At 38.3% G+C, this 13,091-nt stretch overlaps 1 protein-coding gene across 1 annotated transcript; it reads right to left on the bottom strand.

The window, feature by feature from the left end:
- Positions 1-12,775, bottom strand: LOC119258128 (OX-2 membrane glycoprotein-like). Its single transcript, XM_037526623.2, has 5 exons — positions 12,550-12,775; positions 10,475-10,813; positions 9,486-9,785; positions 1,287-1,337; positions 1-35 (listed from the first exon to the last, which is right to left on the bottom strand). Exons 1-5 carry the CDS (start codon positions 12,635-12,637, stop codon positions 1-3), a joined length of 813 nt encoding a protein of 270 aa, XP_037382520.1. The 5' UTR covers positions 12,638-12,775.
- Between the last annotated feature and the right edge of the window lie 316 nt (positions 12,776-13,091).

The raw sequence follows: 13,091 nt of genomic DNA, 5'->3' as shown, positions 1-13,091 counted from the left end.
CTAATCTTTCCCATTTTTATGAAAGGACCCTTCATCTATAAGAAAAAGTTTAGTATCATCAGGATAATTCTTCCTGTTCACTCTATTTTCCCCATATCTGATCCATCAACATATCTTGTTCTCCTGAACATCTCCTTAGTCACTCATTCCCCATTGCTACCACCCTAGTCCACACCACCATTATCCCCACCTTGACTGCTACAGTCTTCTTTCAAACTCCCCTTTCATCTTTGACTTTTAAAACACCATGTCCACATTCCAGCCAGAGAAATCCTTTTAAAGTGTAAATTGAATTCTTATACTGTTGTTTTAAATACTTCCAGGAATTAACATTGTAGATAGTGAAAAGTCAAAAGCCTTTCCAAGCCTATGGTCATTACCTGTTCTGATCCCCATCTGTGTTTTTAAATCATCATTTTAGCCAAATGATCTCTTTTTTTTCTTGGAACACCCAACCTCATTTCTGCCTTGATACCTACATGAACCCTCCTTTTTTGTCTCACACTCTTCATCCAGAACTTCCCTCACAACTTTTTTTCTTACTCCTTCTTCAATTTAAATGTCACCTCCTCAGAGCTATCACTCAACCTGAATTAGTCCATTAGTCTCTTTCATTATATCACTCTGCTAACTTTCTGAAATAGGCTTATAACTACCACTATTATTTTGTTTCCTTGTATTTTTCTATTGTTTCTTTCTCCAGGTTAGGACATAAGCTTCTGAAGGGAAAGAATTATTTGTTGTAGTCACATCTATGAGAACAACGCATAGCCCTATATAGGCACTAGAGAAGTACTTGTTGATGATTAATGAGTACAAATTTTACTTTTTGAGTCTTTTAAAATACGATCACTTTCATCTGACTATGGTATGTCAGAAAAATTTACCTTAAATTTCCAATCTTAGACTTTTTCAACCCTCTCTCGAATAGTCTGAAGTTCATAAGCTCTCTCCTAACAAAATCTGTCCTTAAGAAAGAATCTTAAACTCAATTTACCATGAAGATGAATTATTACTAACAGTGTATTCCATGACAATACTATGTAGGGTATCATTTTAATGAGGACAAATCCTGACCGCAGGAGTGACCAAGGATATGGACAGTTTCCCACGATGACTCTCTCTCCATGATTAATATTGCCAAAGCACTTGGATTTTTCTTTTCAGATTTGAAACCACTCCCATTTTACACACCTGATCTCTATCACAGACAGGTAATAATATCACTTACATTTTCTTTTTCTTTTTGTATCTCCAAAAAGGAAAAATAGCAAGCAATAGAGCACCTATGAGTACAACAAAAATAATTGGCCAAATAATAGGAGAATCAGGAGGACCTGAAAAAGACAAACCAGAAGAATATCATTTATAACTATACTTCATTTCTAGACACTGTTCCTTAAGTCTCAGTGCTCTTTTGATTTTCCATTGTTGTTGACATTCAAATTGATATAAGATTATGTGCCAGGGCCTCCCTGGTAGTGCAGGCAGTTGAGCACCACACTGTGAAGCTGTCCGCAGCCTCTGCAGCATGGGTTCGAACCCAGCTGGCTAGCGAGAATCCCACATGGCGCAGCAGACATCTCCAGTTGGGCCCGCTGCTCCCCTCAGTAGTTTATTCAGTCCATCTGCCTGATCTGCTCCCTGCTTTGTCTCTGGTGAATCCTCTCATCCTCCCACGCATCTGGCCTGTACCCCAGTTCTTGTATAAATAAACAAATCTTTTAAAAAAAAAGATTAAGTGCCATATTTCATTTTATTGAAGAATATGCTTATCAATATCATCTTACCACTCTCAAGAATAAGAAAAAGGATACAACCACAAAATATTCATCACAATGAAATGGTTAGGCAAAATATAGTCAAAACTGAAATGTCCAATGGTCTGTAATAACCTCAGAAATTAATTTTTAATTTTAATATGTATTTAAGATTAATATTTTAAAAAGAAAAGGCACAGACCAAGCCCAAACACACCTTTGGATTCTAACTGCAGAACTGAGGTTACCAGGTTCCCAGGGGGTGTGGGGGTGAGAACAGGAAAGGTAGAGGGGTCCAGTGGAATGTGATGGAGGGTTACTGGCACTTTGGTGGTGGGCATGGTGCAGTAACACACATGTGAAGAGGTGTGAGCCAGTACTCCTTGAACATATACAGTGTATAAGATTAATGTTCTAAACAATGTGATAAACATTTTGTAAGGATTATTTACATCACCTAGGTCACTATAATTATTAGATATAGTTGATAAATGAAAACTCAGATGTTCAGAAAATTTCAATGATAAACAGAGATTAATTAGGTGGCAAAACCGTGAAATGAGTACAATTCTTACTCCAGAGCCTGCATGCATATGAAAAGAAAATGGTAAATTTTGATTATCAACATTTTTACCAGTTATTTTGACTACAAAGTTCCTAGATTACAATACAAATTTTACTTGTTTATAGCTTTCTGAACATAACTTGCAATTTTCATTACAACTGAAGTTTAGCAAAAGGCCACTATTTGATTATCAGTGATAGTTCTTAGAGATACTATAAAAATGAATCTTTATTCTTTGTAAATAAATCTTAAAGAAATTTGTGCTTACATTAAGTGGCATGAACTATTGTACATTTTACATTCATAGGTCTGCTCGTGATAGGTGTTCTTGTCCTCTTTGTAATTGTCAGACTGATATTATTTCTTTGTTCACTGTCCCCTCTCACCGCTTTTTACTTTGCTACTTTGAATTTTTTCATTACCACTGAAGGAAAAGAGAAATTCTTGTTAGCAATTACTTCTTCCCTGAGATACTATTAGGAATGTCTGCATTTTTAAAAATTTTAATTTGATTATATATATATATTTTACATCATTCTTCCTTTTTGTACAATGCATGCTTTCTCCTCTCAGGTGTAGTCCCCACAAAATGCCCACCACCAGTTCACCTCTGCACATCACCATAGTCCCTTGTGTAAGAACACATTCCCTCCCCTGATTTGGTCCCTCTCCCTTCCCCTCCCCTGCAGAGTGTCTCTGATTAATGGTTGCCTGTTAATTTTGTTTTTTAATTTCTTATAATTTTTTCCTGGTCCCTTGTGAGGGGTCTTGCTGCCCCAGCCAGATAAGACACTGGCAAGCAGCTAAGAAAAAGGGCCTCACACCATGGAGCTGAAGATTCCTTGAGCCTCACACTGTGGGGCTGAAGATTAATCTATAACCTATATACATCCCTTTGTTTTTTGTTCTTGGTCATGGTCACAAAAAGAGAAAAACCTCTCAGAAAATACATTGGGCAATAAATTATATGTACCAGCATACTGTAAGTAAATGGCATGGAAAATTATCTCTTTAAAAATTAGTTATTAAACAACTTGGCCCACTAGACAATGGGAGACAATTTATTGTACATGCCTGACAAGCAATCCAGCACAACAATTATAGTAAGTCCTTCTTTTGCTTTTTTTTTAGAAGTTTCTTAGAAAAGTTTTTAAATGAAATTAACTGTGTTAAGAAGTTTCTAGGTAGAAAACCCTGTTAGCTGATAACCAGAAAGCAGCCGGTCTTCAGCTGAAGGCCATGCGAATAAGAAGAGTCTTTTGATGCTTAGGCTTTAGCTGATAGGAGTGTACTAACCACTATCAACTGTCTTAGGTAATTGATAAACTAAAATAATGAGTTTTAGTGTGAGGTTTAGTTTTTTTTATCTATTAACCTTGAAGGCTACCATCTTGCTGAGACCCGTAGGAGCCAGTAGTCTATGGGAAAAGAATGCACTGATTGTTTCTGCTTTGCTTCTATGCATATGATGATGTCATCTCACTGCTTACAAAAAATGAATAAATAAGGACCTGCTGAGTCCCTCAGTAGAAGATACTTGCACTTCATCAAGTGTCGGTGTCTTCTCACGACATTTTGCCGAGGCTGGTCGTCGGCAGTCCCTCATTTGGTTCCCCTACATTCCTCCTGTAAGTGAAACCATCCAATATTTTTCTTTTTCCTTCTGGCTTATTTCACTGAGCATGATCCCTTCCAGCTCCATCCATGTTGCTGCAAATGGCATAGTTTATCTTTTTTGATTGCTGAATAGTGTTCCATTGTGTATATATCTTCTTGATCCAGTCATCTATTTTTTGGCATTTGGGTTGTTTCCATATCTTACCTATTGCAAATAGGCTGCGATAAACATAGTGGTGCAGGTATCCTTTTGAATTAATGTATTTGTGTCCTTTGGGTAGATTAGGAAAGTCTGCATTTTAGGTGAAGTTTGTGCCACATATTTTAGAATGTACAGCACTTTGTCTCAGTTCCTGGTTTTAATTACGGTCTTTTTTCTTTTTTTTTTTTTTTTTTATAGAGGCATGTTTTATTTATTTATTTATTTGTTTGTTTTTTTTTTTTTTTGTTTATACATGCACTGGGTACAGTCAGAAGCGCGGGAGGGTGAGAGAATTCACCAGAGCCAGAGCGGGGAGCAGAGCAGGCAGAAGGACCGAAGTACACTGCTGAGGGGAGCAGTGGGCGGCAGGAGAGGTCTGCGCGCCATGCGGGACCCTCCTCCGGTGGCCGGGGAGCAGCCGGGGATCGAACCGGCACCGCAGAGGCCGCGGGCAGCTTCGCAACCCAGCGCTCAACCGCTGCGCCACTGGGGAGGCCCTACGGTCTTTTTTCAATGAGACGTTCATAACTCATTTAATACAGGTGGAGGAGGCATAATAAGAGGAATTTAACACTAAATTATGAACACCGTCCAGGGGTCAGTGGGGTAGGAGAGGGAAACTCCTTATGTTTTCAGCAGAATCAGGGATTTATATCCCTGATATTTACTATAAAGCTAAACAGGGATGAACCCACTAATTGATGTTACTTCTTTATAGACTATCTCAGTGAGAAGCCAAGTTAACCAGAGTAATCTAGTCAATACGTTGATGGGAAATAGATATGACACTCGTTTGACATATTCTCATCCATGATTTATGGAAAGATACAGGAAATATTAACTTATTAACATTAGTTTCAAGACACACAAAAAAAATTACCTTTACTTCCTGAAACTCCTTTAAATTAAATTACAAAAAGAAAATGCCTAAGTGAAAAACAAGCAAATGGAAGCGTGGCCTTCAAAATTAGCAAGAAACTTAAAAGAAAGTTGTGAAAGACATAAAGTGGACAGAAGAATACTTATGAAGGAGCAGGATGAAAGAGGCTGCAAGTACATGTGTGCACACAGGAGGCCACGGCTTCAGAGAAAGTGATGTAGACTCCGGAAAGGCTCAGGACTCAGATGGCAAAAGAATCACAGAATAAACATTACAGTCAAAATCACCCCTGTCCGCAGCCTCTGCAACACAGGTTCGATTCCCGGCCGGCCAGGGAGAAACCCACATGGCATGGCAGACCTCTCCTGCCTGGCCCCCTGCTCCCCTCAGCAGTGTCTTTGGTCTGTCTGCCTGTTCTGCTCCCCGATTTCCCTGGTGAATTCTCTCACCTGTACCCCAGTTCTTGTATAAATAAATAAATCATTTAAAAAATAAATAATTAAATAATTTTAAAAATCACCCATTTCTACATCCCCAAGCACGCAATATAGGCATTATGAGTCTGGGGTCTTTGTGTCTGTCCCATATCAGATGTCAACCTGCACATACACAGCACAAATTTCAGTATTAAATATGCACTGAAAGATTGACAGACATCACTTGGGCAAATCAAACAAGATTTCAGGGGAAATCACCAGGGAATTTAGCAGGAAGGAAAAGAGGGATGATATTGTTTAACCCATTATGTTTTATGGCAATATGTGACTTAAAAAGGTTAAAACTTTAATAGAAGAGGTAATTTCAGTAGAACATGTACATGTCTTCCTTAATTACCAGAAGTCAGATATGTAGCCCATAGTTTAAAACATTTGTAAAGGAAGTTCAAGAGATGGGATTAAGAAAAAAAATTTAATGGACTTGAAAATGCAATGATTCAGGGTGTTTAAGACCAATCCTCCTCCTGAGAACACACACACAAAAATTAGACAAATTATTGTTAAAATTCTGAATGCACAAAAAGTTTCAAGTTTATTAAGAATTCAAGGGCCAAGATCCAGTAAAAATGGGAAGCCAAGAAAAGTAAGCCAGGCATCTGCATATACTTTTGCCCAAATAAAAATGTGAACAATTACAGTGAAAGTGCTGAGAAGTTGGGCATGTGCTAAAATACTGAGAAGCTGAATATGAATTTCAACAATTAAAAAGGGTTAGGGTAATAAAAATTGGAGATAAAAACTTGCCAAGGACAAAATGTTCTGGTATCCACTATAGGCTAAAACTGGAACTCTATTTTTTTTTAAAGATTTATTATTTTACTATTTTATACAAGAACCGGGGTACAGGCCAGATCCTGTGAGGGTGAGAGGATTTACCAGAGACAGAGAAGCGAACAGAACAGGCAGACTAAAGAATACACTGCTGAGGGGAGCAGCGGGCAAGACAGGACAGAGGGCTTCGCCACATGGGATTCTCCCTGGCTGGCCAGGATCAAACCTGTGCTGCAAAGGCTGTGGACAGTTTCACAGCGCAGCGCTCAACCGCCTGCGCCACCAGGGAAGCACTGGAACTCTATTTTGATTAGATTCAATCAGATATGCACTTGACTTTTTAAGGACTAATGTCTATTTCAGATCATCTCCGTTTTTAGCTAAATGAAGCAAAACTTAATGATTTCTGGATATAAAAGCACCTATCACAAAAGACACCTATTGTATGAGTTCATTTACATGAAATGACAGAATAGGTAAATATATAGGGACATAAAGTATCAGTGGGATCCTAAGGCTAGGACCACAGTGTGCTGAAACTCAAAGTTCTCACTAAGGAGTCTGGAGTTTCTTTGTGGTGGTAAAAATGTTCTACATATGATTTGCTGATGGCTGCATGAATCTTGTCAATATACAAAAATCATTGAACTATGTATTTTAAATAGATGAATTTCCTGTGAATTATATTTCTATAAAACTATGACCAAAGGTATAGCATGTAGTCAAAGATAATTATACCCAAAAATTCATTTTGACTTAAACCTGATTTTAAAATAATAGACAATAGGAAGTGACCCACTAAATATTCAGATATTAGAATTCTCAGACACAGAATTTAAAATATATATCATGTAATTATTTCATACATTAAATACACATTTGTAATTTGTGTCCCAGAAAAAGGTAAGAGTTTAGAATACAAGCAATATTTGAAGAAATGATAGGCAAGAATCTTTTTAAAATAATGAAGGACTTAACTCAGACTCAAGAATTTTGGGAAAACTGAAGCAGCATACATACAAAGAAAATGACACCAAGGTACACAATAATAAAACTTATAAAACAAATACAATGAGAAAATTTTAAATGTAACTGAGAAGGGAAAGGGCACATTTCTTTCAAATGAGCAGCAGTGAAACTGAGAGATCTTTCCAGCAAAAGTAATGAAGGTAAGAAATCAGTGGAAAAACACTGTCGAAGTGATGAACTAAGCCTATGAAATTGGAAATATGAATCTTGCAAACATGGTGTTCAAAAATCAAAACAATTCGCAACTGAAATAAAAAATATTGGCCACCTGTATGCCTGCACTGAGGAGAAAAAAAAAAAGCTCTTAAAAAGAAAAAATAAGAATTCTTTAGGCAGAAAAAAAACAAAACTTTTAACATGACAAAGAAAAACAGCAGAAAGAATAAAGTAAAGGAATATTACTACAGACAACAAGAATGACAACAGTAATAATGTATCTTTGTATTAAATATATATAAGGAATTAAATTGCACAAAAGAGGAGTAACACAAAAGATAAGAATTGATAAATGCTATTACATTATCCAGGAAGAAGTGAATGTACTAAATTATATTAAACTCTGATAAGTCAAGATATAGGTTATAATCTCCAAGTTAACCATGTAAGAAGGAAATATGAAAGTATAGTTTAACTGGGGAGAGGTGATATAAAAATAAATGATTAATTCACAAGAAGTCAGGAAGACAAAAAAGGGACATAAAACAGATCACATAACTGAAAATGATATTAAAACCTAAGTACATCTGTATTGATACTAAATATAGAGACTAAATGCTCTAGTTTATAAAAATGACTAGGTAGGATGATTTTTTTCACTTTTAAAAGTATAGAGGGCCTTCCCAGTGGCGCAGGTGGTTGAGCACAGCACTGTGAAGCTGTCTGCAGCCTCTGCAGCGCCAGTTTGATCCCCGCTGTCTGTGGAGCAACCCACATGGTGCAGCAGACCTCTCCTGTCTCGCCTGCTGCTCCCCTCAGCAGTGTATTTTGTCAGTCTGCCTGTTCTGTTCCCCACTCTATCTCTGGTGAATCCCTTCACACTCCTGCACATCTGGCCTGTGCCCCGGTTCTTGTATAAATAAATAAATCTTTTTTGGGGGGCCTCCCCAGTGGCGCAGCAGTTGAGCGCTGGGTTGCGAAGCTGCTCGCAGCCTCTGAGGCACCGGTTCGATCGCCGGCTGCTCCCCGGCCACTGGAGGAGGGTCCCACATGGCTGCTCCCCGGCCACTGGAGGAGGGTCCCACATGGCACGCAGACCTCTCCCGCCGCCCACTGCTCCCCTCAGCTCTGCTCCCCACTCTGGCTCTGGTGAATTCTCTCACCCTCCCATGCTTCTGACTGTACCCAGTGCTTGTATAAATAAATAAATAAATCTTTGAAAAAAAAATAAATCTTTTTTTTAAAAAAAAATTATCCTATAGGAAAACCACACCCTGTTTAACTATGGTTTTGAAACAGAAGATGTGTTTGGAAGAGCTTGGGAGGAAGGTGAATGAGGGAAAAGGCAGCTAAGATAGGAGAGGACAAAGCAGGCTTAACCAGGCTGCTAAAAGTTACAGGGGGAAGCAGAAAAGCAACTCTAGTGGGAAGAAAAGAAATTTATTGGGAGGAGGAAACATTGAAGGAGTTATAAATGAGCCTAATTTTCATGAACTGTGGCAGAAATTCAGTAGGAAGCACCTACAGGAAATCAACTGAAAATTAGCCATGTAAGAACAGTTACCCTAGAAGCAGGGCTGGGGCAGGGGACTTCTTTGTCTCATTGTTTGATTCTTTCCACCATGTGGGTGTTTTCCATTGACTTACATTTTCAAAATTAGAGGACTACACTTCTGGTTGTGAATTTTTTTTTTTTAAGATTTATTTCTTTATGCATACAAAAGCCAGGGTACAGGCCAGAGATACAGGGGGTGAGAGAAATCACCAGAGACAGAGGAGGGAACAGAACAGGCAGACTGACTGAAATACACTGATGAGGGGAGCAGCGGGTGAGACAGGAGAATTCTGCCTCACCATGTGGTTTTCTCCCTGGCCAGGGATCGAACTCGTGCTGCAGAGGCTGTGGATTGCTTCATAGTGCGGTGCTTAACCTCTTGCACCATCAGGGAGGCCCTGGTTGTGAATTTTATATGTAAATATTTCCCTTGTTGATTACCACTGTACTTACGTTCTTCTTGCAATGGCAGAGTGACAATCTTCTCCTCGTGCTTCACAGGATGAACCATTTTCACAATCAGGTACGGGAGACTCAGGGACTTGACTATCTCCACGGAGATGTTATACTTTTTCATGACAGTCACTATGCCGTTTGGGTTCTGAGCATGGTATTCCTCTGACAGATTCACCAGGAGTTGTGCAGGGAAAAGAGATATCTGAGGAGCAGGTTTACCCACTGCTGAGTAAATAAACCTAACAAAACCTGCAGAGTCAAGGTTGGTTTGGAGTTCAGTTTTTAATTCAGGTTCAGCTAGGCAAAAAAAAAAAAAAGAAATGAAGAAGAAGAAAATTAAATATAAAAATATGTCACACTCACTTTTCTACTGTATTAAATAGGGACTTCCCAATCTTTCAGTGTGAAGCTAAATTACTGAAAATATGTCCTCACAGTTACCTCTCCTTGTATTTTACTCAACAATTCCATCGCCTATACCATCTATTCTCCAGACTGAGAGGAACAATTGATATCTCCACTTTCATTCAGTCTTAAAATTGCACTGGATACATCCACAATACTTTACATTTATAGCAACACAATGGGCAACACTGTGACTCTATCACTAGTCCTTAAACACTTTGTGAATTTGAAGACTGAGAAATTCTAGTTTTGTTAAAGTGTTCTTGTTCACGTCTGCTCTCTTTTTCTTTTCCTGTCTTTTATAGGGAAAAACTAGATGCCATTCATGTATTTTATGCACCGGACAAAAGCCAGTGCAGTGCAGTGCAAAAAAGTTAGATGAGAGCACAGAAGACCTAAGTACTATGGCTGGTCCAGCACTTTCTGAAAATGGGCAAGTCATGTAACCATAATTGCTTTTTTTTTTCTTTTGCATAGTAAGAATTTGCCTGGATCTTTCCTTCTCTAACATTCTTATTCTGGACTTAAACCTTAAAAGTTACATTTCCATGATTTTGAATCTACACAAAACATTTACATACTAAAAATGTTAAGGCAGATTTGTCCTCCATGGCTGCCACGTGGGAACACGTTAAACAGACACTTGTAGCAGGCTTCATCCTCAAATGTCACTTCACGGATAGTTATGAATGAGGAATTGGGTTCGATGGACTTGCAGTGCAGTCGATTTATATATGGTGGAAGAATCCTTTCTCCATATTTACTGCTGTATGTGCCAATATTGTATGGTAATGAGTTTTGGATCTTCTGCCAAGTAATTTGTATAATCTCTTCTGGAGATGTCAAATTGCAGAAAATTGTCACATTTCCTCCCAATACAGCTGTCTCATTACTTTTGTGCTTTATCCCACGTGCAGAATCTGAAAATGAGACCCAGTATGGATTAAAAGAAATTTACTTTCAAACTCCCCTGGACTTAATCCTATAATAGCACTTAACTCTGGGTTATAATTACTTTTTTTTTTGGATCTCTTCTTCACAAGAAAATAAACTGTCTAACCTTCTTCACTATTGATAACTCATTTCTAGATGTGTTTCTGGGATAGTTCTACTAATCAACAAATATTTGTGAATGTAAAATTGAAATATAAATTAACCAATATGAGATGATCAGTGGTAATATTAATGAATTGGAGACTGAGCTGAACTGACTTGAGAGTGACAAATTCCTGATGACTCCAGTTTGATGGAGGACTCAAAATTGTGTAGGTTTTAGCAGCAGGAAGCCTACTAGTCTCATGCTGCGAGCCAGGAAAAAACACCTCATATCTTGTATAAAGGGAAAAAAAGTAACCATGTTGAAGTAAGTCTAGTGAATTTTCCATTAGAAGACCTATTCTCCAGAAGAAAACACTTTATCAGAAACTTAACCCATGTAGGTAGAACAATGGTGACCTCCACTTTAGTTCCTGTTAGCTTTCCTTTCATTCCTTTTAAAAAAAGATTTATTTATGCAAGAACCAGGGTATAGGCCATATGTGCCGGAGGGTGAGAGGATTCACCAGAGACAGAGTGGGGAACAGAACAGGCAGACTGACAAAATACGCTGCTGAGGGGAGCAGCTGGTGAGACAGGAGAGGTCCGCTTCGCCATGTGGGTTGCCTGTACCATGAACCAAAATGCTTTTAGAGGGATTCAAGTTAAATAGCTTTAATCAAATAGTTTTTAAATGGCTAGACAATAACAAGACTTGAATATTTTATTAAATCCTTAATGTGTTTCAGGAGTACCTCAACTTGAAAAATCATCTATGTGAAACAGATATAGTGGAGCCATTATAAAATAGGATCAGCCATGTCATGTTGGAAAAAGTTTGTTATCTGTAATGTGGCAAAAGACTAGGTGAGCAGAAATTATCCTTAACATTGTTTGAAAAGTCAACAGGTAAATGAACATCCTTGTCACAAAATTTATGATTGTGCATTTTTGGTAGAGAATAGAATTAGTAACTATGTATATCCAAGAATAGATTAAACCTCTTAGCCCAAATTAACACTTTACCTCATCTTTTTCTTTTCTTCCCATAAAACCCCTCAACTTTCATCCCATCTCAGACTACTTTTGGACTTCTCGATGAAACTGTGTGCCCCAAATTAAAATTATTTTTTCCCAAATAAATATTTAACTGTCTCTCATTTTGACTTTATTTTTAGGTAAAAAAGCAAATCCACAAAGGAAACAAATATTTGACAATATAAAAACAAGTAACTTCTTAATAAACAGGATGAGCCTCAAAACAAGTCAAACTCAATTTCAAAGGCAAAGAGACTGCAAGAAATATGCAAAACTAACTCATTTGTAAAGAACTCATTTCTTTCCTTCTGGCTTAAGTCCTCTCTAGTGTGACCCACTTGGAAGCACTTCAGAAGCAGTCCCAGTTACCTTTCTTTCCTTCTCTGTTTGCTAATTCACTATTTCAAATATGCTTCAATTAAACTTTTGCTAAATGCCTACAACATGGGAGGGCTACATGGTTAACACAAGATCCAAACATAATGCCCTGTTCACCTAATTTTATAAAATTAGACCACAATCTGCTATTTGTTTGCCATTAATCTTCAGCTAAGTGCATTTAAGAGAAAAAGTGAAGAGTTACCTGATCCTTGCACCCAGCTGGAAAGTATGAACAACTGAAGAATGGGATGGAATAGAAAATTCATGAGATTTGATGACAAAGTCCTCATACTTCATGTTCAAACACAGCTCTAACACTGAAATGAAAAAAAGACCAGTCTCCCAATTTCCTCAATTCTGGTTTATGTATTAACCATATTTGGCAAGGTCTTGTAGTGGCAGGATGGGCCAAGAAGGAGTCCTGGAGCCCTCCTGGCCTTATCAGTCTTTTTATTGCGCTTTAAATGTAGTGCAACGTGGCACAACAGCTGCACTCGCTGCTCCCCTCAGCAGTGTACGTTGTCAGTCTGCCTTTTCTGGCTCCCCACTCTGGCTCTGGTGAATCCTCTCACCCTCCCCTGCTTCTGACTGTACCCAGTGCCTGTATAAATGAATAAATAAATCTTAAAAAAATACAAAAATAAAAATGTAGTGCAGCAACCGGGTACGCAGCAGGCAGGGATGCTCCGGCCAGAAGGCCTCCAAGCCCCCAGGCAAGTCTTCACTCTGGGCTTCACTGGCTTT

Source organism: Talpa occidentalis, unplaced genomic scaffold (genome assembly GCF_014898055.3).
Source record: "Talpa occidentalis isolate TD23 unplaced genomic scaffold, MPIMG_talOcc4v2.1 talOcc4.4, whole genome shotgun sequence".
Taxonomy (NCBI): Eukaryota; Metazoa; Chordata; class Mammalia; order Eulipotyphla; family Talpidae; genus Talpa; species Talpa occidentalis.
Note: the sequence above shows the minus strand (reverse complement) of the source record. Positions and strands in the feature narration are given on the sequence as shown.

Excerpts from the sequence above, each read along its gene's own strand:
- LOC119258128 (XM_037526623.2), bottom strand. The coding sequence starts at position 12,637 with ATGAGGACTTTGTCATCAAATCTCATGAATTTTCTATTCCATCCCATT. Across the intron at positions 9,786-10,474 it reads AATCTGCCTTAACATTTTTA|CTGAACCTGAATTAAAAACT; the intron begins GTATGTAAATGT and ends TTTTTTGCCTAG. Across the intron at positions 1,338-9,485 it reads TCTGCCATTGCAAGAAGAAC|GTCCTCCTGATTCTCCTATT; the intron begins GTAAGTACAGTG and ends TGTCTTTTTCAG.